General features: G+C 46.1%; 1 protein-coding gene across 3 annotated transcripts in view; it reads left to right on the forward strand.

Moving 5' to 3' along the window:
- The first annotated feature begins 1,652 nt into the window (after positions 1–1,652).
- LOC137095239 (transcription factor Gibbin-like) overlaps positions 1,653–27,747 on the forward strand; it is a 660,796-nt gene continuing 634,701 nt past the window's right edge. For 2 of the 3 annotated variants that reach the window (XR_010908820.1, XR_010908819.1), the window contains exon 1: positions 1,654–2,399. Coding sequence is in view for 1 of the 3 variants with exons in the window: in XM_067461679.1 (XP_067317780.1) it covers positions 2,198–2,399 (202 nt within the window). In the remaining 2 variants the exon portion in view is untranslated. Of the gene's footprint in view, positions 2,400–27,747 lie in introns of all 3 variants that reach the window. The other variant, XM_067461679.1, reaches the window with a different exon arrangement.

The raw sequence follows: 27,747 nt of genomic DNA on the forward strand, positions 1-27,747 counted from the left end.
CAGGAGGTCTGCTGGGAGTTGCAGTCCAAGAATAGGTAGAGAAGGAAGAAAGGGGAGAAAGAGGAAGGAAAAGAAAAAGAGGGGGAAGGAAGAGAAGGAAGGAAGGAGAGAATGAGAGAGAAAAGAGGGAAGGAAGGAGAGAAAGAAAGGAGCAGAGAAAGAGGGAGGGATGGCCACAGCAATGCTTGGCTGGTAAAGCTAGTCAATATAAATGAAAATGTAATGTTTGTTTGTGGGATTAACATAACTCAAAAACCACTGGATGAATTGACACCAATTTTGGACATTACACCCTAACAGAGCAACAAGTGACCATCACTCATAAAAACACTGAAAAACAAAGCAGAAGAGACTTGAAAAACCAAAAATAGAAATTACATTACAATGCATGTGCACAATCAAATATATAACCAAACATACATATATACACATATGCACACACAAAGCAATATACACAGTGTGCCGTTACACCCGGATGTTATAAAAATAAACTAAGATGTGCTGCTCTCTATGTCTGAGCGAACTGCTAGTGTCTTTCTTTAGAAGTTTGAGATATTCAGCAACTGAGACTATTAAAGGCTTTTGAACATCAAAAAAGGAATATTTATTCTTCAAAGTCCTTGCAAACTTGGCACAGCTCATCAAGGTTACAAACAGAACAGTCAATTAGTGAAGCAATAGAGATGATCTTTCTTTCCTTTCTTTGAGTTATTAAGGCAACCTTTCCCCAAAATGGCAGATAAGATTCTGGAATCTTTCACCCTAACCCTGAGCTGCTATGGTTCAGAAAAAAAAGATTTTTTTTCCCTATCTATAGCTCAGGGTTAGCTTTGGAGGTGAAGTAATGCTCAATATCTCAATACTAAATTTATCTATCTATGACTCAATCTCACTCAATATTTATCTATAGTATCTCAATCTATCTCAATAGTCTTAATAGCTCAATATTCAATATCTTAATATCTTAAAAAGCTTTTAAGATATCTTAATCCCAATCGTACTCACAATGATTTTCCCAGAGCAACCCTGACTAACCACCAGCACATCTGAAGCTCCTTTTCAAAAACTAAAAAGGCAGGGGAGATTCCAAAATGGAGATCTCTTCCCTGGGAGAAAAGGCAGTCCCTAGATCCAATAGCTGCAAAGGAGGCCTGCAGACTGGCTTTGCAAACTCTGATACTGTTTAACTTTTAGGGCTCTGCAAGGCTGCGGCATTCCTGGGGAAAATGCAAGGGGAAGCAACTTCAAACAACTGTAAGGTAATGCAAATCATGCTTCTGGGAGACGGAACACACAGACTTAGCCACAGCAACACGTGGCAGGGGAGGGTTAGTAATAAATAAGGTGTCAGGACGGGCTGGGAGGCGAAGAGGGCGGCACTCCCGCTTCCCGCCGGCAGAGGGCACTGGCGGCACGCCGACGGCGAAAACAGCCTGGCGGATCCCACCACGCACAACACTTGGGGATTGCTTTGGAAGCCTGCCTGCTTGGGACCTGGGACGGATTGGAGCTCGGCTAGAGGAAGAAGAGGCAGTGAACAAGCCACGCTTCCAAGGGGAAGGCGAGAACTTTCTTTCGTTAATGCTTGGAAGGGGGCTTTCCCTCCCTGCTGACACCCCCCCCCCCTTTCCTGGCTGCCCCGCCTCTTTGGGACAAACCAAGCGCAGAAGGAGGGGGGAGCAGAGGGGCGGGGTTAGCTTCCTCCACCCCCTCCCTCTCGGAAAGACTACACCCCCCAAGATGCTTTGCCGGACTCTCCCTGGGGTTCCGGATGCTGCTGACAAGCGAAGGTAAGCAGTCGAGCTCCGGAGGCAGCCGGGGAGGAGCAGCAGGAGCTCGGAAGGAGCCCAGCGGAGCCCTTCTCCTCCTCCGAAGGAAGAGAAGGGAAAGGAAGAGAAGGCGGCAACTGAGAGGAAGAGGGCGGAGAGAGCCTGCACCGGGAGCCTCCAAGCAGTAAAGAGAGCCAGAGGCAGCGCCAGGGAGGGAGCTTCACGCAGCAGAAGTAGCAGAGACAGGGAAACAGAGAGAGAGACTCACACCCCGCGAGAGGGAAGCGGAGCTTTGCCAGGCTCGCCTCCGCCTTTTGTGCGGCGGGTTTGCAGAGGAAGGAAAGGAGAGAGGGAAAGGGAGGCGCGGAGCCCTGTCCAGCCAAGCCGCGCGGGGAGAGAATGTGAGCAGCGGCAGCAGCAGGAGGACGATGCAGTCGCTGAAGGTTGGCAGCGGCGCCGAAGCAGAACCCAGCACTGGCGAAGGGGGCAGGCAGGCCCCGGCCTCCTCTTCTTCCGCCTCCGCTTCGCTCCTGGAAGAGAAGAAGAGCCTCCACAGAGGTGCCCAGCAGCCTCAGCAGCAGCAGGAGCAGCCCGAGCAGGAAGAGCAGCAGGCGGCCCCGAGCCCCGCGGGTGAGTCGTCCCAGCCTTGTTTTGTTCAGGGTTCGGGCTTGTTTGTGCCTCCCCTCATTCCCCTGTTTGAAGCTTCAGCATTCTCCTTGGACAGCCAAGAGGGAGAGACACCCCCCCCCCCGGTGGTGGAAAGAGGGATCGAGGAGGAAGAGAAGTAGGGGGTTCCTTAAAACAGGCAAGGCCTCGGCAGACAGCCCAACCAAGCCGCCTTTTGTCTCCAAAACCTTGGCAGTTGCAGAAAGAGGAAAGGAAAGGAGGAAGTAAGGAGAGAAAGAAGGAAGTATGGAGAGAAGGAAGAAAAGAAGGGAGTGAGAAGGGAGGGAGGAGAGAAACAAGTAAGGAGAGAAGGAAGGAAGGAAGGAAGGAAGAAGAGAAGGAAGGGGAAGGAGCGAAAGAAAGAAGGGAGGGAGGAGAGAAGGAAGAAATGAAGGAAGGAGAGAAGGGAGTGAGAACGAAGGAAGGAAGGAGAGAAGGGAGGAAGGGAAGAAAGAGAGAAATAAGTAAGGAGAGAAGGAAGAAAGGGAGTGAGAAGGAAAGGAGAGAAAGGAGGGAGGAGAGAAAGAAGGAAGGAAGGAGAGGAGTGAAAGAAAGGAGGTAGGAAGGAGAGAAGGAAGGAAAGGAGGAGAGAAGGAAGTAAGGAGGGAAGGAGAGAAGAAAAGAGGGAAGGAGAGAAGAAAGGAAGGAAGGGGGTTTGTGTGTCTTGTCCTTCCTGCCCATCTCTCTCCCTCTTCCTCTCCCTCTTTTTCCACCCCATGACACCTCTCCTTCCCAAGGTTCCCAGACATGATAATCCACCACCACTTTTCTTTCTTTCTTTCTTTCTCTGTCCCCCTCTGTTTCTCTCTCTGGCCCCTTCCATACAGCCGTTTAATATCCCACATTATTGGCTTTGAACTGGGTTATCTGGCAGTGCGGACTCAGATAACCTAATTCAGAGCAGGTATTGCGGATGATACCTGCTTTGAATTAGGTTATCTGAGTCTGCACTGCCAGATAACCCAGTTCAAACCAATAATGTGGATATTATTGTGGATGATAAGGGCCCCTGGCCTTGGAGGTGTCTATGGACAACGCCGGCTCTCCGGCTTAGAAATGGAGATGAGCACCACACCCCAGAGTCAGACATGACAGGACTTAAATGTCAGGGGACAATCTTTACCTTACCTATTGTAGATGATCTGCTTTGATATTCTGGGTTCTATGGCTGTGTGGAAGCCACCCCCCCCCCCACTTTCTTTCTTTCTTTCTTTAGCATGGCTTTGGGTGTCAACACAGATCCGGCTCAGCACACATGCCATTAAGGCTGAAAAGGAGAGGGGGGGTTGCCTGTCTTTGGCAAAGAGAAGAGAAGAGGACAGGAGGAAAAGGAGAGGGAAGGAGGGGTAGGAGTTGAAGAACCCCCTCCTCTTTCTCTCTTCCCCCCTCCCTCTCTCTCCCACACACAAGCAAACAATCCTTTATTATTTCAGCCTGTGAAGCTGGCAGGGAGGTGAATGTGAGGGTGGGGGACCCCATTGGACCCTAGCTGTTGGGGGGGAGGGTGAAGTGGCCTCCTCCTCCTCCTCTCTCTCCTCCTCGGCTGAAGAGGCGAAAAGGTGAGCCCAGAAGGGAGAGGCTGTTTGCCTGCCAAAGTGTTTGCTGGAGAGGCTCTGACCTGTGGCACGGCCAGCAGACCTCCCCTACCAATGGAAAAAGGAAGAAGGCAACACACACACACACTCTCTTTCTGTCATTGTGCCACATGCACACACACTCCCAAGGAAAGGGTCCATGCAGGTGGCCTTCACTTGGGTTTGGAGCGATGAAGCCTGACACCAAAGTGCCTCCTAATAATGTTCCTTTGCAGCCAACAGTCTTTTTGGCCTGGAGACTTGAGAAGGAGCCCAAGGCGGCAGCACTTTAAGAGGAGAGGATTGACTTGGGTTTAAGTTCCCATGTGCTCCAGGGAAAAGGTGTGCACAGGGTCACAGCTTCACTCAGACGTTCATCCATTCAAGTGATAGTCTGTTTATTGCAGGCATGGGCCAACTTTGGATCTCCTTCCAGGTGTTTTGGACTTCTACTCCCACTATTCCTAACAGCCTCAGGCTCTTTCCTTTTTCCCTGCAGCCACTTAAGCAGAAAAGGAAAAGGAAGGGGCCTGAGTCTGTTAGGAATGGTGGGAGTTGAAGTCCAAAACACCTGGAAGGAGGACTGAAGTTGGCCCATGTCAGGTTTATTATCCTTTTTTTTACTTCTCCCAGTTCAGTCACAAACTCAAGGCCCACTTATGTCCTTTTACTTTACCCACACATGCTACACTACAACTCCTGTGTTCCTCCTCTCTTGATTTCATGAGGAGCTGATGGGAGTTGTGATATGGCAACGTCTAGTATGTTGCAGTTGGTTATTTTCAGCCTGGAGAGAGGAGTTTGGATTGAAAGACAAGGCTTATGAATACGACACCTGGCATTCTAAATGTACTTTAACCTTCCACCAACCTCGGAGCTACAAGGGCTGTAGGGTTGCCATTCCCGTCCTCCTCCTGTCCACATGGCAGATAGAGACTCAAAAGTGACGGGAGTTGTTGTTCAGTATTTACAAATAGAGAAGAGTATCTTGGTAAAAACTAAAGAGCACAACCACTATATCTATATCTATTTCTACTACTACTACTTCTACTACTAATAATAATATGATATCATAATTGTATATTTTAATACATAATAATGATATTGTACTATGCTAATAATATAATATATTGTATGTGTATATATCTAGTAAGCCGCTCTAGTAAGTCCCCTTTGGGGTGAAAAGGGCGACATATAAATATCATAAATAAATAAATAAATATTATATATATAGTGGTCCCCAGTATCCACAGATTCTCTGTCCATGGATCTAAGGTGACCATAAAGCTTTGACACCCCTGCTCTTACATATACATTTGAATGGCGTTTTGTTAAAAATAGAATGGAGCACTTGCAACAGAATTCTGGATTGTTTACATAGTCTTGCTCCCTCCTTTGCTGTGCTCCTGGTGACCGGGTCTGTCTTCAGTCCTGATCCCCAAAGACCCAAGGAGAGGACTCATGTTTGCTCCATCCATGGGGTTTCCCACCTCCTGTCTTTCTTTGTCTCGAAGAGTAAGTGGCATCCAAACACTTTGGCTCACGCAGGAATAAATTAGCAGTCGCAGTGGGGCTGATGATGAGGTGCACTGGGTGATGTTCAAGCCTTTGAGGGTTGAGTTATCAGGCTTCGTTGATGTTTGGCATGGAAAAAGTTCCCAAGTCGCTCCTGACACTAAAGAAAAATTATTATTATTATTATTTGATACAGAACAAGATCAGTACACAGCAAACAAGATCACTCTGCTGGCTGTTGTATTGGATCACATATCGGACATTTCCCAAGTGTCTAGGACTGTGATGTATTGGCAAATAATGCATACAGATCTGAGTAGGGTGGCCTTTTGCAGCTGACAGGTGGTAATTTTCTCAGTGCCAATAGTTTTTAAGTGCAGACCAAGGTCATTAGGTACTGCACTCAGTGTGCCCATCACCATTGGGACCACCTTGACTGGCTTGTACTAGAGTCGTTGTTGTTGTTGTTGTTGTTATTATTATTGTATTGTCGAAGGCTTTCATGGCCGGAATCACTCAGTTCTTGTGGGTTTTTTCGGGCTATATGGCCATGTTCTAGAGGCATTTCTCCTGACGTTTTGCCTGCATCTATGGCAAGCTTCCTCAGGTGAGGTCTGCTGGAGCTGGGAAAAATGGGGTTTATATATCTGTGGAATGACCAGGGTGAGACAAAAGACTTTTGTAAGTTGGGTTGGGTGTGAATCTTTCAACTGACCACCTTGATTAGCATACAATGGGCTGACTGTGCCTGGAGCAAACTCTTCTTGAAGGGTGATTAGATGTCCCTGCCTGTTTTTCTCCCTGCTGTTTTTGCTGTTGCAATTTTAGAATTTTTTAATACTGTTAGCCAGATTTTGTTCATTTTCATGGTTTCTTCCTTTCTTCCTTCAACAGAAAGGAAGAAACCATGAAAATGAACAAAATCTGGCTACCAGTATTAAAAAATTCTAAAATAGCAACAGCAAAAACAGCAGAGAGAAAAACAGGCAGGGACATCTAATCACCCTTCAAGAAGAGTTTGCTCCAGGCACAGTCAGCCCATTGTATGCTAATCAAGGTGGTCAGTTGAAAGATTCACACCCAACCCAACTTACAAAAGTCTTTTGTCTCACCCTGGTCATTCCACAGATATATAAACCCCTTTTTTCCCAGCTCCAGCAGACCTCACCTCTGAGAAAGCTTGCCATAGATGCAGGCAAAACGTCAGGAGAAATGCCTCTAGAACATGGCCATATAGCCCGAAAAACCCCACAAGAACTGAATTATTATTATTATTATTAGAAACACAACAAGATGAGTCCACAGCAGATATTCTGCTGGCTGTTGTATTGGATCACACGTCGGACACTTCCCAAGTGTTTAGGACTGTGTGATGTATCGGCGAATAATGCGTGCAGATCCCAATAAGGTGGCCTTCTGCAGCTGACAGATGGTAATTTTGTCAGTGCCAATTGTGTTTAAGTGCAGGCCAAGGTCTTTAGGCACTGCACCCAGTGTGCCAATCACTACTGGGACCACCTTGACTGGCTTGTGCCAGAGTGTTTGCAGTTTGATCTTTAAATCCTCATATCGTGTCATCTTTTCCTGTTGTTTCTCTGCAATCTTGCTGTCACTTGGGATTGCAACATCGACAATCCATACTTTGTTTTTTAACACGATTGTGAAGTCAGAAGTGTTGTGCTCCAGAACTCTGTCTGTCTGAATTCGGAAGTCCCAGAGGAGTTTGGCGTGTTCATTCTCTGTAACTTTTTCCAGTTTGTGATCCCACCAGTTCTTTGTTGCGGGAAGATGGTATTTGTGTCACAAGTTCCAATGAATCATTTGAGCAACGGTGTTATGTCTCTGCTTGTGGTCTCTCTGCGCAGTCTTCTTGCAGCAGCTGAGGATGTGATCTATTGTTTCATCTGCTTCCTTGCAGAGTCTACATTTATGGATCTGTTGTCGACTTTTCAATTCTGACTTTGATGTCATTGGTTCAAATGGCTTGTTCTTGGGCTGCCAGGATCAGACCCTCCGTCTCCTTTTTCAAAGTTCCATTTGTGAGTGACAGCCATGTTTTTTCTTTGTCAATTTGGCTCTCAATTTTTGCCAGAACCTGTCCATGTAGTGCCTTCCTTTGTCAGTTTTCTTTTCTGCTATTATTATTATTATTATTATTATTATTATTATTATTATTATTATTATTATTAGAAACACAACAAGATGAGTCCACAGCAAACAAGATCACTCTGCTGGCTATTGAATTGGATCACACGTCAGACACTTCCCAAGTGTCTAGGACTGTGTGATGTATCAGCGAATAATGTTTGCACATCCCAGTTTTGTGAATGAGGGCAGTATCTTCCTTGCTAATCTGTCTCAAACTTCTTTTTCCGTAGGGCTGGGCTCAGTGTGTTGTAAACAGGGCATGTATCTCCCTTGGAAGAGGAAAGCCAAAAGCAGGATTCCCATGCTCTGGAATCTGGAGTTGGTGTAGCTCAGGAGGGAGGGAGGGCAAACTTGGGGCCTCCCTCCAGGTGTTTTGGACTTCAACTCCCACAATATCTAGCAGCCTCGGGTTCTTTCCTTTTCTCCCTCAGCCACTAGGAATTGTGAGAGTTGAAGTCCAATACAATTGGAGGGAAGGCCCAAGTTTGCCCATGCCTGGCATAGATAATGAAATTGTTTTTAATGAGGTCCTGGGTGTCTTTCTTTGGCTTAAGCCAATGATATCTCATTGGGGAGAGGCTGGCAGAGCACGTGCTTTGCAGTACAGATGGCTCAGCCTCCAACAGTTACCATTACGAGGCTCTTGTTTGGCTATTGCCGGGTGAGGACACTGTCTGAAGAAATGAAGATACGGCAACCACTGGGGTGGACAATGCTAGGCTAAATAGGCCAGTGGTTAACATCAAGCTGATCATTTAGCTGTGGGAAAAGAGAAGATTCATGATATTTGAGATTCAATTTAGCTTGGTCACACCTGTGAGCCAAAACGTCTATCATATTTTGAGAGGGACAAGCACTATCTATATCTATATCTATATCTATCTATACCTATATCTATCTATCTATCTATCTATCTATCTATCTATACATATAATAAAAGTCAAAGTTTGTATGCGGCGGACGTGTGGCGGTGTGGCGGGAGGAGTATGTGCCAGCGTTCTGATTGGCTGCCGCTGTGGTGCTATTTGCATATGGTCTCTGATTGGCCAGCTTCAATAGGAGCCCCTGGTGGAGAAAACAGTTCATGGCAGAAACGGGGACATGAGAAGGAAATTTGCATATGGTCTCTGATTGGCCAGCCTCAATTCCAAGATTCCGAGATGACAAAGAGAGGAAAGGAAAAGGCCAGGGGCTCTGTCAGAAAATTACCAATACAGACCAAACTTGGCACACAAAGCCCCCATGACCCACTCGACAACCCTCATGCAATTACCGATAAAGACCAAACTTAGCACACTTAGTCTCCATGATGCACTCTACATCCTGGTGCGGTTTGGAGGAGGATGCACCATGGATGATGGGACTTGCAATACCTGTACTCTTTCTGAGACCGCTGTTAACCTCATCCAATGACTGATCAGGACCAAACTTGGCACATAGACCTCTCACTTTACGTCCTGGTGTGGTTTGGCCGGGGATGGACCATGGATTATGGGACTTGCAGTACCTTTGCTCAATTCTTGAGACCACTGCATCCAATTACCGATAAAGACCAAACTTAGCACACTTAGTCTCCATGACGCACTCTACATCCAGGTGCAGTTTGGAGGAGGATGCACCATGGACGATGGGACTTGCAATACCTGCACTCCCTTCCTAAGACCATTACAACTGCCAACAATGATGGATCAAGACCACAATTTACACAGAGAGCGGCATGAACCACTCTACATCCTGGTGCGGTTTGGAAGAATTTGACAATGGATGACGGGATTTGCAGTCACTTCACTCACTTCCTGAGACCACTGAGACCCTCAACAATGTCTGATCAAGACCAAACTTGGCACACAGAGTCCCCATGACCCATTCTACATCCTGGTGCACTTTCGAGGAGGTCAGACCATGGATGATGGGATTTCAAGTACCTCCACTCCCTTACCAAGATGGCTGCAACCCTCATCTAATGTCCAATCAAAACCAAACTTGGCACACAGCCCCCACGACCCACTCTACATCCCGATGCTGTTTGGAGGAGGACATACGATGGATGATGGGACTTCCAGTACCTTCACTCACTTTCTGAAACAACAGCGATACTTATCCAAATACCAATAAAGACCAAACTTGGCACAGAGAGCCCCCATGGCCAACTCAACATTCTGGTGAGGTTTGGGGGAGAACAGACTATGGATTATGGGACGTGGAGTACCTAAACTCACTTTCTGAAACCACTGTGACCCCCATCCAATGACTGAGCAAAAACAAAACTTGGCACACAGAGCCCCCACGACCCACTCCCCATTCTAGTGCAATTTGGAGGAGGATGGACCACAGATGATGGGACTCGCAGTACCTTCACTAACTTCCTGAGACCACTGCGAGCCATATAAATAACTGATAAAGACCAACCTTGATACACAATTCCTTTCTCAAATAACCCGGGCAGCGCTGGGTCCCCAAGCTAGTCTATATCTATATCTATATCTATACATATAATAAAAGTCAAAGTTTGTATGCGGAGGACAAAAGTGTGGTGGTGTAGCGGTGTATGTGCCAGCATTCTGATTGGCCAGCCTGAAAGTTCCAAGATTCTGATTGGTTGATGCTGTGGTGCTATTTATATATGGTCTCTGATTAGCCAGCTTTACAGGAGTCCCTGGTGGAGAAAAGGGTTCATGACAGAAACGGAGACATGAGAGAAGGAAATTTGCATATGGTCTCTGATTGGCCAGCCTCAATTCCAAGATTTTGAGATGACAAAGAGAGGAAAAGAAAGGCCAGCAGCTCTGTCAGAAAATTACCAATACAGACCAGACTTGGCACACAGAGCCCACAAGACCCATCCTATATCTTACTGCAGTTTGGAGGACCATGGATGATGGGACTTGCAGTACCATCACTCACATTCTGAGACCGCTGTTAACCTCATCCAATGACTGATCAGGACCAAACTTGGCACATAGACCTCTCATGACCCACTTTACGTCTTGGTGTGGTTTGGCCAGGGATGGACCATGGATTATGGGACTTGCAGTACCTTTGCTCAATTCTTGAGACCACTGCAACCCTCAACCAATTACCGATAAAGACCAAACTTGGCACACTGAGTCTCCATGATGCACTCTACATCCTGTTTGGAGGAGTTTGGAGGAGGATGCAGTTTGGAGGAGGATGCACCATGGATGATGGGACTTGCAATACTAGCACTCTCTTCCTAAGACCATTACAACTGCCAACAATGATGGATCAGTACCACAATTTACACAGAGAGCCCGCATGACCCACTCTACATACTGGTGCTGTTTGCAAGAATTTGTCAATGGATGATGGGACTTGCAGTCACTTCACTCACATCCTGAGACCACTGAGACCCTCTCAAATGACTGATCACGACCAGACTTGGCACACAGAGTCCCCATGACCCACTCTACATCCTGGTGCACTTTTGACGAGGACAGACCATGATGGGACTCGCAGAACCTTCACTAACTTCCTGAGACCACTGCGAGCCATATAAATAACTGATAAAGACCAACCTTGAGACACAATTCCTTTCTCAGATAACTCGGGCAGCGCCAGGTCCCCAAGCTAGTATATAATAAAAATAAAAGTTTGTATGCGGCGGAAGTGTGGCGGTGTATGTGTCGGCTTTCTGATTGGCCAGCCATAAAGTTCCAAGATTCCGATTGGCTACCACTGCGGTACAATCTGCATATGGTCACTGATTGACCAACTTCAACATTCCAAGGAACAATTTGCATATGGTCTCTGATTGGCCAGCCTGAACATTCCGAGGCAGCAAAGGGAATAAGAAAGGGGCCTGAAGCTGTAAGGAATGGTTGGAGTTGAAATCCAAAACAACTTGTGGCCCCCAACAATAATAGAACAAGACCAAACCTGGCACACAGACCCCCCCCCCCCCCCCCCCCGCAAGACCCACTCAACATCCTGGTGCAGTTTGAGCGAGGACGGACTATGTATGACAGAACTTGCAGTATATGAACTCACTTTTTGCACTGTGGCCCACACCAATGACAGATCAGGACCAAACTCGGCACACAGAAGCTCAATAGCTCACTTTAAAACCTGGTGTAGTTAAGGGCAGGATGGGCCACAAATGATGAGATTTGCAGTACCTTCACCCGATTCTCTTCCCACAGAATATGGTAAAAAGGTAAAGGTAGTCCCCTGACATTAAGTCCAGTCATGTCTGACTCTGGGGTGTGGTGCTCATCTCCATTTCTAAGCCGAAGAGCCAGCATTGTCCGTAGACACAAGGTCATGTGGCTGGCATGACTGCATGGAGCGCCGTTACCTTTCCGCCAGAGCGGTACCTATTGATCTACTCACATTTGCATGTTTTCGAACTGCTAGGTTGGCAGAAGCTAGGGCTGACAGCGGAAGCTCACGCCGCTCCCCGGAATCGAACTTGCAACCTTTCGATCAACAAGCTCAGCAGCTCAGTGCTTTAACCCACTGCGCCACCGGGGGCTCCACACAGAATATGGTAGCCCCTACAAATCACAGACCAGGCCCAAATTGGCACACAGAGTACTCATGGCCCACTCTACATCCTGATGCAGTTCTAAGGGGGATAGACCATGGATGATGGGACTTGCAGTGGCTTTACTCACTGAAACCACTGCGGCCATCATCCAATGACCAATCAAGGCCAAATTGGCACACAGAGCCCCCATAACCCACTCTACATCCTGGTGCACTTTTGAGGAGGACAGACCATGGATGATGGGACTTCAAGACCCTCCACTCCCCAAGACTGCTGCAATCCACATCTAATGACCAATCAAGACCAAGCTTGGCACACAGAGCCCCCATGACCCACTCTACATATTGCTGCAGTTTTGGAGGAGGGTTGACCATGGATGATGGGACTTTCAGTACCTTCACTCACATTCTGAGACCGATGTTAATCTCATCCAATGACTCATCAAGACCAAACTTGGCACATAGACCTCTCATGACCCACTTAACGTCCTAGTGTGGTTTGGAAAAAATTGGAGATGGATGATGGGACTTGCAGTAACTTCACTCACTTTCTGAAGGCACTGAGACCCTCACCAATGACTGATCAACAACAAACTTGGCACACAGAGCCCCAATGGCCCACTCTACATCCTGGTGCAGATTGTAGGAGGACAGACCATGGATGATGGGACTTTAAGTACCTCCACTCCCTTCCCAAGATTGCTGCAACCCTCATCTAATGACCAAACAAGACCAAACTTGCCACACAGAGCGCCCATGACCCACTGTACATCCTGCTGCAGCTTGGAGGAGGGTTTACCATGGATGATGGGACTTGCAGTACCTTCACTCACTTACTGAAACCACTGCGACCCTGAACCAATGACTGACCAATACCAAACTTGGCACACAGAGCCCCCATGACCCTATCTACATCCTGTTTCAGTTTGGAGGAGGGTGGACTTTGGATGATGGGACTTGCGGTACCTTCACAAACTTACTGAAACCACTGCCACCCTCATCCAATGACCGATAAAGACCAAATTGAGCACACAGAGCCCCCATGACCCGCTCTATATCCTGCTGCTGTTTGGAGGAGAGTGGACTATGGATGATGGGACTTTAAGTTCGTTCACTCACTTCCTGAAAACAATGCAGCTGTTATCCAATGACCAATAAAGACCAAACTTGGCATACAGAACCACCACTTTCTCTAATAACGCAGGCAGTGACGGGTCCCCAAGCTAGTCTATAATAAAAGTCAAAGTGTTATGCGGTGGACATGTGTGGCGGTGTATGTTCCAGCTTTCTGATTGGCTGCTGCTGTGGTGTTATTTGCATATGGTCTCTGATTGGCCAGCTTCAACAGGAGCCCCTGGTGAAGAAAAGCGTTCATGACAGAAATGAGAGAAGGAAATTTGCTTATGGTCTCTGATTGGCCAGCCTCAATTCCAAGATTCCGAGATGACAAAGAGAGGAAAGGAAAATACCAAATGCTGTGTCAGAAAATTACCAATACAGACCAAACTTGGCACACAGAGCCCCCATGACCCACTCTACATACTACTGCTGTTTGGAAGAGGATGAACCATGGATTATGGGACTTGCAGTACCATCATTCACATTCTGAGACTGCTGTTAACCTCATCCAGTGACTGATCAAGACAAAACTTGGCACATAGACCTCTCATGAATCACTTTACGTCCTGGTGTGGTTTGTCCAGGGATGAACCACGGATTATGGAACTTGCAGTATCTTTGCTCAATTCCTGAGACCACTACAACCCTCAACCCATTACCGAAAAAGACCAAACTTGGCACACTCTACATCGTGGTGTAGTTTGGAGGAGGACCCACCATGGATAATGGGACTTGCAATACCTGCACTCCCTTCCTAATAGCAATACAGCTGCTAACAGTGATGGATCAGGACCACAATTCACACTGAGAGCTCGCATGACCAACTCTACATCCTGGTGCAGTTCCCAGCAGGATGGACTAGGAATGATAGGACTTGAAGTACCTCCACTCAATTCCCAAGACTGTTCCAACCCTCATCTAATAACCAATCAATACCAAAGTTGGCACGCAGAGCCCGCATGCCCCACTCTACATCCTGGTGCTGCTTGGAGAAGGATGGACCTTGGATGATGGGATTTCCAGTACTTTCAGTCACATTCTGAGACCTCTGCGAACCTCATCCAACGACTGATCAAGACCAAAGTTGGCACACAGAACCCCCATAACCCATTCTACATCCCGATGCTGTTTCAAGCATGATGGACCATGGATGATGGGACTTGAAGTACCTCCACTCACTTCCCAAGACTGCTGCAACCCTCATCTAATGACTGATCAAGACCACAGTTGGCACACAGAGCCCCCATGGGCCACTCTACTTCCCGGTGCTGTTAGGAAGATGGACGATGGATGATGGGGCTTCAAGTACCTTCACTCACTTCCCAAGACTGCTGCAACCCTCAACTAATAACCGATCAAGACCAAACTTGACACACAGAGACCCCATTAGCCACTCTAAATCCTGGTGCTGTTTGTAGGAGGACAGACGATGGATGATGGGACTTGCAGTACCTTCTCTCACTTCCCAAGACTTCTGCAACACTCATCTAATGACCAATCAAGACCAAACTTGGCAGACAGAGCCTCCATGACCCACTCTCCATCCTGGAGCAGTTTGGAGGTGGATGGACCACAGATGATGGGACTCACAGTACCTTCAGTAACTTCCTGAGTCCACTGCGAGTCATATAAATAACTGATAAAGACCTACCTTGATACACAATTCCTTTCTCAAATAACCCGGGCAACGCCGGGTCCCCAAGCGAGTGTATAACAAAAGTCAATGTTTCTATGCGGCGGAAGTGAGGCGGTGCGACTGTGCATGTGCCAGCATTCTGATTGGCTGCCACTGTGGTGCTGTTTGCATATGATCTCTGATTGGCCGTCCTGAAAGTTCCAAGATTCCATAGATGGCACACAGAGCCCCCATGACCCACTCTATATCCTGCTGCTGTGGTGCTATTTGCATATGGTCTCTGATTGGCCAGCCTGAAAGCTCCAAGATTCCGACTGGCTGCCACTTTGGTACGATTTGCATGTGGTCTCTGATTGGCTGATTCACTTCCAACAAAACATTGTAGCCCCTACAAATCACAGACCAGGCCCAAACTTGGCACACAGAGTACTCATGGCCCACTCTACATCCTGATGCAGTTCCAAGGGGGATGGTCCATGGATGATGGGACTTGCAGTATCTTTGCTTACTTACTGAAACCACTGCGACTAATCAATGACCAATCAAAACCAAATTGGCACACAGAGCCCCCATGACCCACTCTACATCCTGGTGCACTTTCGAGGAGGACAGACAATGGATGATGGGACCACAAGTACCTCCACTTCCCAAGACTGTTGCAACCCACATCTAAAGACCAATCTCGACCAAACTTGGCACACACAACCCCCATGACCCACTTTACATCCTGCTGTGGTTTTGGAGGAGGGTTGACCTGGATGATGGGACTTCCAGTACCTTCACTCACATTCTGAGACCTCTGCAAACCTCATCCAATGACTGATCAAGACCAAACTTGGCACATAGACGTCTCATGACCCACTTTACATCCTGGTGTCGTTTGGTAAAATTTGGAGATGGATGATGGGACTTGCAGAAACTTCACTCACTTTCTGAGATCAATCAGACACTCACCAATGACTGATCAAAACCAAACTTGGCACATGGAGCCCCAATGACCCACTCTACATCATGGTGCAGTTTGGATGAAGACAGACCATGGATGATGGGACTTCATGTACCTCCACTCCCTTCCCAAGATTGCCGCAATCCTCATCTAATGACCAATAAAGACCAAACTTGGCACACAGAGCCCCCATGATCCACTCTACATCCTGCTGCAGTTTTGGAGGGTTGACCATAGTTGATGGGACTTGCAGTACCTTTACTCACTTACTGAAACCACTACAACCCTGAGCCAATGACTGATCAAGACCAAACTTGGCACACAGAGCTCCCATGACCCTATCTACATCCTGTTTCAATTTAGAGGAGGGTGGATCATGGAAACTGGGATTTTCAGTACCTTCACTCACTTACTGAAACCACTGCGACCCTAATCCAATGACTGTTCAAGACCAAAATTAGCACACAGAGCCCTTATGACCCACTCTACATCCTGCTGCAGTTTGAAGGAGGATGGACTTTGGGTGATGGTACTTGCTGTACCTTCACTCACTTACTGAAACCACGGCTACCCTCATCCAATGACTGATAAAGACCAAACTTGGCACACATAGCCCCCATGACCCACTCTATATCCATATCCTGCTGCTTTTTGGAGGAGGGTGGACCATGGATGATGAGACTTCACTCATCTGAAACCACTGTGGTTTCACTCATTCACCATGGATGATGAGTGCCTTCACTCACTTCCTGAAAACAATGCAGCCATTATCCAATGACCAATAAAGACCAAATTTGGCATACAGAACCGCCATTACTCACTTTCTCTAATAACCCGGGCAGTGCCGGATCCCCAAGCTAGTATATAATATTATTAGCATAGCACAATATTAGCATTATATATTACTATATTGTACTATATCACTATACTGCAATATCTTTAGTAATATTACATATAATCTCAAATAGATAATAATAATAATAATAATAATAATAATAATAATAATAATCAACTTTATTTATACCCTGCCACCTTCTCCCCAATGGGGACTAGGAGCTGCTTACATGGAGCCAAGCCTGGACAACATGTTACAGCAAAATAAAACCAAAACATAAACAACAAGCAACATCATCAAAATTACATAGAAAAAAAGATATGTATACAGTAACAAAATAATATTAGAATAAACACAATCACTATAACAGTGGGCAGACTACATGTGCAGGATAAAATGTTAAAAGACTCTAACGAGACAAAAATAGGATCAAGTTATTTGCAGGGAGCTCATAAAAACACACAGGGTTGTGAAACTAAACTTCCCATTTGGGGGGCATGTACTCCAGTGGCAGAAGTGTTGAGGGGAACAATAGAGTCATGTTGTGCACCTACTCGCCAAAGGCGCAGTGGAAATCAGTTTTAAGGTTCTTTTTAAACTTTTCTAGTGTAGGGACTTTCCTGATCTCTCCAGGTAATGAGTTCCAGAGTCGGGGAGCCGCAGAGGAGAAGGCTCTCTCCCTTGTGTCCACAAGACAAACTTTTGAGATTGGCAGGGGCGAAAGGAGGGCCTCACCTGAAGATCGAAGGGCCCAGGTTGGTACGAAGAGAGAGATATCGTCATGATATAATAATTATATATTATATTATATTATATTATCATATATAATAATATAATATCATATATAATATGGAGTCCCTGGTGGCCCAGTGGATTAAACCCTTGTGCCGGAAGGACTGAAGACCGAGAGGTCGCAGGTTCAAATCCGGGGAGGTGGATGAGTTCCCTCTGTCAGCTCCAGCTCCCCAAGCGGGGACATGATAGAAGCCTCCCACAAAAATGATAAAAACATCAAATCATCCGGGCGTCCCCTGGGAACGTCCTTGCAGACAGCCAATTCTCTCACAGTGTGAGATCTGGCCGAACACCTTGCTCTGGCTGCCTAAGAGAGAGGCTTCAGGGACCTGGGGGGCAGTCTATTTCTGCTGAGATCCTGAGGAAAGATCTGGGAGTGTGGTAAGCATCTATAAATAGTGTGTGTCAGCCCAGTGGAAACGGAGCCTCTGAAACACTTAAGAGACCAGCGCCTTGATAAACAGGGCTGTGTTGTTAGGGCTGTGCTAGCTTGTAATGAGATCTGGGACTGAGGAATTGGAGGGGGAAGCAGAGAGGAATGGCTTCCTTTTCTTTGGGGTTTAACCTGCAAGGCCTCTTCAAAAGCACAACTCTCTCCATGTGCTGCCTCTGTCTGGGTCACATTGCCCTGCTTCACACTCCAGCAGAAGCGTTTGGGGTGGGGGAGTGCCAAGTGACCTGGGAATCTGAATTTGAAAACACTCCTGCTGGCTCCTCTAATTGGGGATGAGTCAGTCCTCTGGGCACCAGGTCTTTCCTGTGGGATGCTCAGTTGCCTGGTGGGGACGAGGGACAGGGCCTTCTCGGTGGTGGCCCCGTGACTCTGGAACTCTCTCCCATCGGAGGTCAGAACCGCCCCGTCTATCCTGACATTCAGGAAACGGGCGAAGACGTGGTTGTGGAGACAGGCTTTCGATGAATGAGACAGCACCCTAGGATTGTGGATGGAAGATGTGGTATACTTGTTTTTAATATGATGACTGACCACCATACTTTTAAATATAGTTGTTATTTTAAATGTGTTATTGTAATTATGAACTATGATATTTTACTGATTGTAGGTTTTTATGGTTGTAAACCGGGCTGAGTCCCTCTAAGAGGTGAGAAGCTCGGTATAGAAAACTTTGAAATAATAAATAAATAAACAAATAAATAAATAAGTAAAATGAGAATCTCCGGGCTTGTGGGAGTTTTTGGTGTGGTCACCTGTTGAACGGTCAAATGACATGTAGGTTCCATATCATAACTTTGCAAACTACTCTGTGGTAGCAGAGATAGAATTATATTAACTATTAAAGGAAAAAGGAAACCTGATGACACGATTACTGGAAGTTTCGGGCTATTTTGTATAGGTACCGTATATTCTGGCATATAAGACGACTGGGCATATAAGACAACTCCCAACTTTTCCAGTTAAAATATAGAGTTTGGTATATACTCGCTGTATAAGACCACCCCTCTTCCATCGCACACCAAATAAAAATTAAAAATAAAAACATCAGATTTGATTTCAAATCCAAGACTATCAAAGCATTATCCAGCTCTTCGGCTTAGAAATGGAGATGAGCGCCAACCCCCAGAGCCGGACATGACTGGACTTAACGTCAGGAGAAAACCTTTACCTCACCTGTAAACTCCTGTATGTTTATTATTTATTTAACAGTTGTGGGTCCATGAAGCGTAATAAATTTCTATAAATTTTTACCTTACCTTACCTAGAGTGAGACCAGGGCCGGGTCCAATGTCCTTTCCCCAACAACAACAACAATAATGGAAATCTAGAATTGGAAGGGACTCCAATGGCTATCCAGTCTAACCCTAATTCTGCCAGACAGGAACACATGTCCAAGCCCTCCTGACAGATGGCCATCCTGTTCTACTTAATAATAGCAATAACAACAATAGCAATAATAACAACAACAATAATAGAAGGGACCTCAATGACCATTCAGTCCAACCCCATTCCTGCTAGGCAGGAAGACACAATGCAAGCCTTCCTAACAGGTGGCCATACAACTCTGCTTAACAATAACAACAACAACAGAAAGCTAGAGTTGGGACTCCAATGGCCATCCATTCCAACCCACTCACTCCTGCCAGGCAGGAAGACACAATGCAAGCCTCCCCAACAGGTGGCCATCCAGTTCTAGTTACCATATATACTCGAGTATAAGATGACCCGAATATAAGCTGAGGCACCTAATTTTACCACCAAAAACTGGGAAAATTTATTGACTCAAGTATAAGCCAGGGGAGGGAAATGCAGCAAGTAGTGGTAAGCTGAGGGGACAGAAGTTGTCATAAAGCCATCTTGTGCAGCTTCCAAAACCCAACACGTGAGAACATTTTGCACTGCAGCCAGATATTTCCAAGGTCATGCCCAAAGGGTTTGATGAATATACCCTTTTTGAGATAGATCTAAATCAGGCATGGGCAAACTGTAGCCCTCCAGGTGTTTTGGACTTCAACTCCCACAATTCCTAACAGTCAGTATTTAAGAACACAGAAATGCTGGACCAGTCTAACAACCATCATGTCAGACTCCACAGAGAAGCCATTGCAATCCACAGAAGCATGTGGACAATTTCAACAGAAAGGAGGAACCCATGAAAATGAACAAAATCTGGCTACCAGTATTTAAAAAAACTCCTCTAAAATCAGGACAGTAAATAAAAAACAACACTCAAAAGCAGGGGAAATCCAGACAATAAAAAATCAGGACCAACTAACACCTCCCAACAAAGGATTCCCCCAGGCAGGAAGCAGCCAGGCTTTGAAGCTGCAAGGCCATTCAATGCTAATCAAGGTAGCCAATGACAACATTCCCACTTGCCTCAAGCAGACAAGCAGAGTTCTTTGTCCCACCCTGGACTTTCCACAGATATATAAACCCCACTTGCCATGTTTCCAACAGACCTCACAACCTCCAAGGATGCCTGGCATAGATCTGGGCAAAACATCAGGAGAGGACACTTCTTGAACATGGCTATACAGTCTGGAAAACTCACAGCAACCCAGCCAGTAGCTGTTAGGAATTGTGGGAGTTGAAATTCAAAACAATCTGATATAAAACTGGGACTTGTAGTTTGGTATGGTACTGGCTCTCTTAAACAGGGAAGGCTAAGGACTTTGTAAAACTACAACTCCTGTGATTCCATGGCACTGAATCTTTTGGGGGGGGGGGGATTCCCCTTTAAGAGTTGATGGCCCTTGCACTGGGACTTCCCCTTTAAGGCTGCCTCGCTCTTGGCTGCAGAAACAAAACCAAACGGGGGAAAGAGACCTTTTTCTTCCTCCCTCTGCAGGCTATTTAAAACTTTTAAAACTTAAGAGCGGCTGTTCTTTCAGAGGGAGCTGAGCACAGAGACAGGAAAGGAACCCCAAAGAGGGGAGGGAGAAAGAAGAAGTTTCTCCAGCAGGACTTTCTCGGAGGTGCCTTTGTTTGGAGTCTCCTTGAGTAGCACTGTTTGAGGAAGGAGAGGGAGAAAGAGGCCGGGAATGGGAGGCTTGGGGGCAGCCTCTTCTGCCCCTTTTTCCTTCAGGAGGAGGACGGGGAGGAGGAGGAGCGGCAGTGCTGCCGGGGGTGATGGCCAGCTGGGCTTGTGCAAGGAGGGGGGAGGAGGAGGATCGGCAGGTCTGCCGGGAGTGCTGGCCAGCTCAGCTGCGATACCAGCAGGCTCCCTTTGGCCTCTCATGGCTGCTGGCGTCCCTCGCTCTCGGCATCCTCAAGTGGTGGAACTTATAGCCGGCACACAAGATGACCCCCCCCCCCCCCACTTTTAAGATGACTTTCTTGGCTTAGAAAGTCGTCTAGTATGCCTGTTTTTACGGTAAGTAAAGGTTATCCCCTGACATTAAGTCCAGTTGTGTCTGACTCTGGGGTGTAGTGCTCATCTCCATTTCTAAGCCGAAGAGTCAGCGACACCTCCAAGGTCATGTGGCTGGCATGACTGCATGGAGCACTGTTATGTCCTAGCTGTCCCCTGCCAAGCATTGCTGTGGCCCAGTCTAGTGATCTGGAAAATAAAGAAATTGGAAAGTGTTGGTTTCTAATGTTTTTATATTTGTTGGTAAACAGCATTTCTTGTTTCTTTGTCAGTGTTGATGTAGAGATTGTCTGGTTTGCCTACTCTGGAACAGGAAACATATAATTGTCCTTCTTTAGGGGTATCTTTCAAATCTATGATACTATATATCTCTGTGTGTCTATTGCTGGATAGTTCTTTGTCAGGAGGTCTTTGATTACGTTTTCTTGCCCTAATGAGGGAGTTGGACTGAATGGCCTTAAGTATTTTCTGTTGGTCATGGAGCTTCTGTGTGGGAAGTTTGCCCCAATGCTGTCGTTGGTGGGGTTCAGAATGCTCTTTGGTTGTAGGTGATCTATAAATACCAGTAACTACAACTCCAGAATGTCAAGATCTATTTCCCCCAAACTCCATCTGTGTTCATATTTGGGCATATGAAATATTCGCACCAAGTTTGGTCCAGATCCATCTTGTTTGAGTCCACAGTGCCCTCTGGATGTAGGTGAACCACAACTCCCAAACTCAAGGTCAATGCTACCAAACCCTTCTAGTATTTTCTGTTGGTCATGGGAGTCCTGTATGCCACATTTGGCTCAATTTCATCAATTTCATCATTGGTGGAGTTCAAATTATCTTTAATTGTAGGTGAACTATAAATCCCAGCAACTACAACTCCCAAATGATAAAATCAGGGTTTTTTTTTTTGAGTGGACATACATTGGATTCTTAGGTGTCTTGTGGCCAAATTTAGAGTCAATTCGTCCAGAGGTTTTTGAGTTCTGTTAATCCCACAAATGAATATTACATTACATTATATTACATATATATATATATATCTCCAGCAACTACAATTCCCAAATGTCAAGGTCTATTTTCCTCTAAATCCACCAGTGTTCACATTTGAGCATATTGAGCATATTGAGTACTTGTGCCAAGTTTGGTCTAGTGAATTGAAATACATCCTGCATATCAAATATTTACATTATGATTCATAACAGTAGCAAAATGATAGTTATGAAGTAGCAACGATAATAATTTTATCGTTGGGGGGTCACCACAATACTAGGAACTGTATCGAGGGTTGTGGCACTAGGAAGGTGGAGAAATATTGGAAATACTGGTCTAGAAATTGGGCAAATTATAGTCTGGACCTGTCCCTTTCTGAATTGTTCCCTGCAGCAAAGTGGTACCCCTTTGCCCATGTTTGCGCTGCCTGTGTGCCCATGGGAAGACTCTTCCTCTGTATCTGCACTGAAAATGTCCATGTATATTACAAATTCGATAGGTGATGGATGATGAAAATCATTCTAAAGGTTTTGATATAAAAAAATTGCATTCTGGAGGAGGTAGGCCTGCACAGCTTGTGACCTACTAAACTGGATGTGTTCTGCCAACAATTCATGGCATCCTGCCAGGGCTGCATATCCCCCCAACACACACATACACACTTTACCTGAACACGGCTACACACTGGAGGGGACATTGAACACCTAGCAGGTCAAAAGTGCAGAGTTAAGTTGCTGTGTCTGACTTGGTGGGTTACAAGTTGTCTCTGTTTGAAGGAGTCTTAAGTTTGAAGGACTGGTTTATTCATTTTATTTATTTCGTATATTTATACCCCACCCTTCTCACCCCCTAGGGGGGACTCAGGGCAGCCTCACAAACACCATATGATGTCATAATAATAAAACAATCAACAATGCCTTAAAATATTAAAACAATAATTAAAACAATTGATTAACACACGCCTATTAAAATCAGAATCTGAAATCCAGTCTGGGTCAAATCATTGCCATAAGTGTTAAAATCTTCTTTTACTTGCTGCTCACTAATTGAACGCTTGGTCCCAAAGCCAGGTCTTGATTTTTCTTCTAAAAGACAGGAGGGAGGTGGCAATTCTGATGTTTCTGGGGGGGGGGGGGGAGCATTCCATAGGTGGGAGTCACTGATGAGAAGGCCCCGTCCCTTGTCCCCACCAATTGCGTTAAACAACTGTTCGTTTGATACAGTTTTCTGTGCATTCCTAGAGTTGGACATTCAGTGGCTTTTCTTTCTTCGGCCCAATGCAAGGAAGACATTTTTTTCTGTGCTTTTGTGTTGAAGTCAGTTTCTTGGGTTACCTGCACTTACGGAGTTGTACATTTCTTATCAAACAATTTGGTCAGGAGCTGAGAAACTGCCAGGAAATTTCATTTGCTGTTTCCTTTACTTTGTTGCTGCTTTCTTTCAAGTACTGGAGTATTGGGTTGTTGTAAGTTTTTCGGGCAGTGTGGCCATTTTCCAGAAGCATTCTCTCCTGATGTTTCACCCACATTTATGGCAGGCATCCTCAGAGGTTGTGAGGTCTGGAAACTAGGAAAATGGGGTTTATATATCTATGGAATGTCCAGGGTGGGAAAAAGATCTCCTGTCAGTTGGAAGTAAGTGTGAATGTTTCAATTGGCCACCTCGATTAACATTTAATGACCTTGCAGTTTCAAGATCAGGCTTCTTACTGCCTGGGGAAATTCTTTGTTGAGAGGTGATTAGCTGTCCCTGATTATTTTTTGTCTGGAGTTCCCCTGTTTTTGAGTTTTGTTCTTTATTTACTGTTATGATTTTAGTTTTTCAGTACTGGTAGTCAGATTTTGTTCATTTTCATGGTTTCCTCCTTTCTGTTGAAATTGTCCACCTGCTTGTGGATTTCAATGGCTTCTCTGTGTAGTCTGACATGGTGGTTTTTAGAGTGGTCCAGCATTTCTGTGTTCTCAAATAATATGCGGTGTCCAGGTTGGTTCATCAAGTGCTCTGCTATGGCTGACTTCTCTGGTTGAAGTAGTCTGCAGTGCCCTTCACGTTCCTTGATTCGTGTTTGGGCATTGCTGCGTTTGGTGGTCTCTATGTAGACTTGTCCACAGCTACATAGTATACGGTAGACTCCTGCAGAAGTGAGATGATCCTTCTTGTCCTTTGCAGTTGTTAGATTTTCTTGGTGGGTCTGTAGATAGTTTGTATGTTGTGTTTCCTCATCAGCTTCCCTAATGCTGTAGTGTTTTGGAGTGGAAGAAACACACAGTCCATCAGACTGTTGATGGGGCAGACTAAAATTTTGAAGAAAAAAACACACACAAATACCGTATATTCCGGGGTATAAGATGACTGGGCGTATAAGACGACCCCCAACTTTTCCAGTTAAAACATAGAGTTTGGTATACACTCACCGTATAAGACCACCCGTTTTCTTCCTCCTCCTCCTGCCCCGCGAAGGGAGGAAGAGGAAAGAGGCCTGTACTCAACCCTTCTCTGAGACTATTTCAAAGTAGTTCTATGCATTTTCCCCTTCTATGCATTTTCCCCTTTATTATGACACAGTTTGTGTATTCTGGCATATGCTGTATAATGTTACCATCTTATTATGGCATGTGTAAGTGACATAACAGTTGCTTAAAATTTAATTAAGGAATTGCATAACTTGTTATCAGCAGTTTTACATCAGGAAAGAACTGTTAATATATCTTAATTTACAAAACAACAATTTCAATGTGAACATTAAACCAAACTTGGCACAGAGAACTCCCATGAGCAACTGAAAATATCTGGGGATTTTGGGGAGAACAGACCTTGGCATTTTGGAGCTGCTGTGATTTATAGTCCACCTGTAATCAATGAGCATTCTGAACTCCAGCAGTGGTAGAATTTAACCAAACTTGGCACAGAGAACTCCCATGAGCAACTGAAAATACCTAGGGGTTCTGGGGAAAACAGGCCTTGGCATTTTGGAGCTGCTGGGATTTTCAGTTCACCTGTAATCAATGAGCATCCTCAACTCCAGCAGCAACTCCCTCCTCTTCCCGTCCCTCTCGGCTCACCTTCCCAGTCCTTTCCACGTGCTTACAAAGGCAACACACACCCTGATTTCCCCTCTTCCTGTGGAATCGTAGCCAAAGCAGCTAAGGGGAAAAAGGAAAGGGCTTGAGGCTGTTAGGAATGGTGGGAGTTGAAGTCCCAAAACACGTGGAAGGAGGGGCCAAGTTTACCCAAGCCTGATCCCTACACTCAGTTACAAACCTCTCTTTCTTCTCTTTCTCTCTTCAAGGCTGGCTGCTTCCTTGGGAAAGGGAGGTTGCTCCACGAGGCAAAGAGGCGACCAGCTGCCAAAGGAATGCAGCTTCCTTTTTACCTTTCTCTCGCCCTTTTGTCCAAGCGGGGAGCCTCTGCCCCAATCCACATGGCTCTCTCTCTCTCTCTCTCTCTCTCTCTAGATCTCTCTTTTTCCTAATTTTATGAACCGCCCAATGCAGAGGACTCAATACAAGCCGGGTGTATCTAGAGTGGCACACAATGCAGTTTGGATCTGCATTAGAGAGCCAGCCACGCAAACGCACACACTCACATAAAATGGCAAACTCCTCTGTTCGGTCCACCCAAGAAGAAACCAGACCTCGCAACCTCTGAGGATACCTGCCATAGATGCAGGCAAAAGGTCAGGAGGGAATGCTTCTGGAACATGGCCATCCAACCCGGAAAACTTACAGCAACCAGTGATTCCAGCCATGAAAGCCTTTGCCTCCCTCCCTCTCCAGCAAAGCAAAGGCTGGACGTCAGCAAAGGCAAGCAGGGCTGGACCTCTCTCTCTCTCTCTGTCTGCACCTTGCTTGGCTTAATGTGTTTCCCAACTATTCCGCAGCCAAGCTGAAGAAAGAATAGAAATGGGTTGTGGAGAGAGAAAAGAGTAGGAAGGGAGGCGATGGAGAGTCCGTCCCCGTCCCCCCCAACTGGGTAAGCAGCCCAACAGAGGAAATACAGCAGCAACTTAGGAGGCATTGCAGGTGCGGGATTGCCTTCAATCATCCTCCATTGGGTTTCTGCTAGGCTGCAGCTGTTCCTGCAGGCCCAGAGGGGCCTTTCCTCCACCCCCGAGAAGGAGGGCGATGGAAGGCCCTCCTGGTTTGGCTTACACAGTGGCGGGGTGGGGGAGAGGCGCCACAGGACACACAGGAACAGCAGTGGCCTAAGGGCAGCTCAGCAACAGCCTGGAGGAAGTTTACTGAGGTAAGCCAGTGTTCTATCTTCCACTGAAGTAATGCAGGGCCGCCACTAGGCTGCTGCTGTCCCTGCAGACCTGGGGGGATGCTTTCCTCCACCCCCGCCAAACTGTACCCGGCCTATAAGACCACCCCGACTTTTGAAACGATTTTATGGCGTTAGTAAGTCGTGTTATACCCCGGTATTTACGGTAAATTTCTATGAACACTGCATATATCTTATCTGTAGTGCAACACACACACACACACATACAAAACCATTACAATATTTACAATTAAGAGCAATTTTAACTAACATAAACTTACTAGTATTTTAATGGGAAGTGTGGACCTGCTTTTGACTGGTAAGAGAGTCAAGTTAATGAACATTGTTGTTGTGTGCCTTCAAGTCATTTCAGACTTAGGGCTGCCCCGAGTCTAAACTTTAGGATGGGAGTTGAGTAAATGACTTTGGAAGGCCGTTTCCGGCCCACGGAAAGGTGTGAACTTGGTGGGAAGAATGCAAGGGTTGTAAAATGCAATTTCCCTGCTCTTGGCAGGGGATTGGACTGCATGACCCACGAGGTCTCTTCTAGCTGTATGATTCTACAAAAAGTATTGGTGGAAGAAATTTTGGGTATTGTAGTCCAAAATGTAAGCTTTTGAGCTCTGTATCTTGTGTTTCCTCTTCCAGTTTGCAGCAAGATAGGCATCTTGAGCACTCACATATCTCTCTAGGTAGCAGTCCACTGAAACCTAACTATGTGGCCAGCAGGTACCAGGTACTTGGAGACTGTGACAGAGCTCTTCTCTTGTTGGGCTGTTTGGAGACTTGTTGGGCTGTTTGGAGACCTGAATTTATTTATTTACAACATTTATATCCCACCCTTCTCAACCCTGAAGGGGACTCAGGGTGGCTCTACAGAGCCTGAATGCTCTCTAGAGGAGTCAGGCTCCAGATTTTTGGTTTTAGTTTTCTGTTATGGAGAATGAAGCAAATCTAGTTAACATTTGTTTTTATATCCCAGGTAAAGTTTATTCTGAATGCTTAAGCTGAATCAAGTGCAAAAGTAATGTTTCCCTGTAAAACAGGCATGGGCAAACTTGGGCCGTCCAGGTTATTTGGACTTCAACTCCCACCATTCCTAACGTCTTCAGAGCCTAAGGTTTGGGCATAATCTGCACATATAGTCAAGTGAAAGGCTAGAAT

Source organism: Anolis sagrei, chromosome Y (assembly GCF_037176765.1).
Source record: "Anolis sagrei isolate rAnoSag1 chromosome Y, rAnoSag1.mat, whole genome shotgun sequence".
Lineage (NCBI taxonomy): Eukaryota > Metazoa > Chordata > Lepidosauria > Squamata > Dactyloidae > Anolis > Anolis sagrei.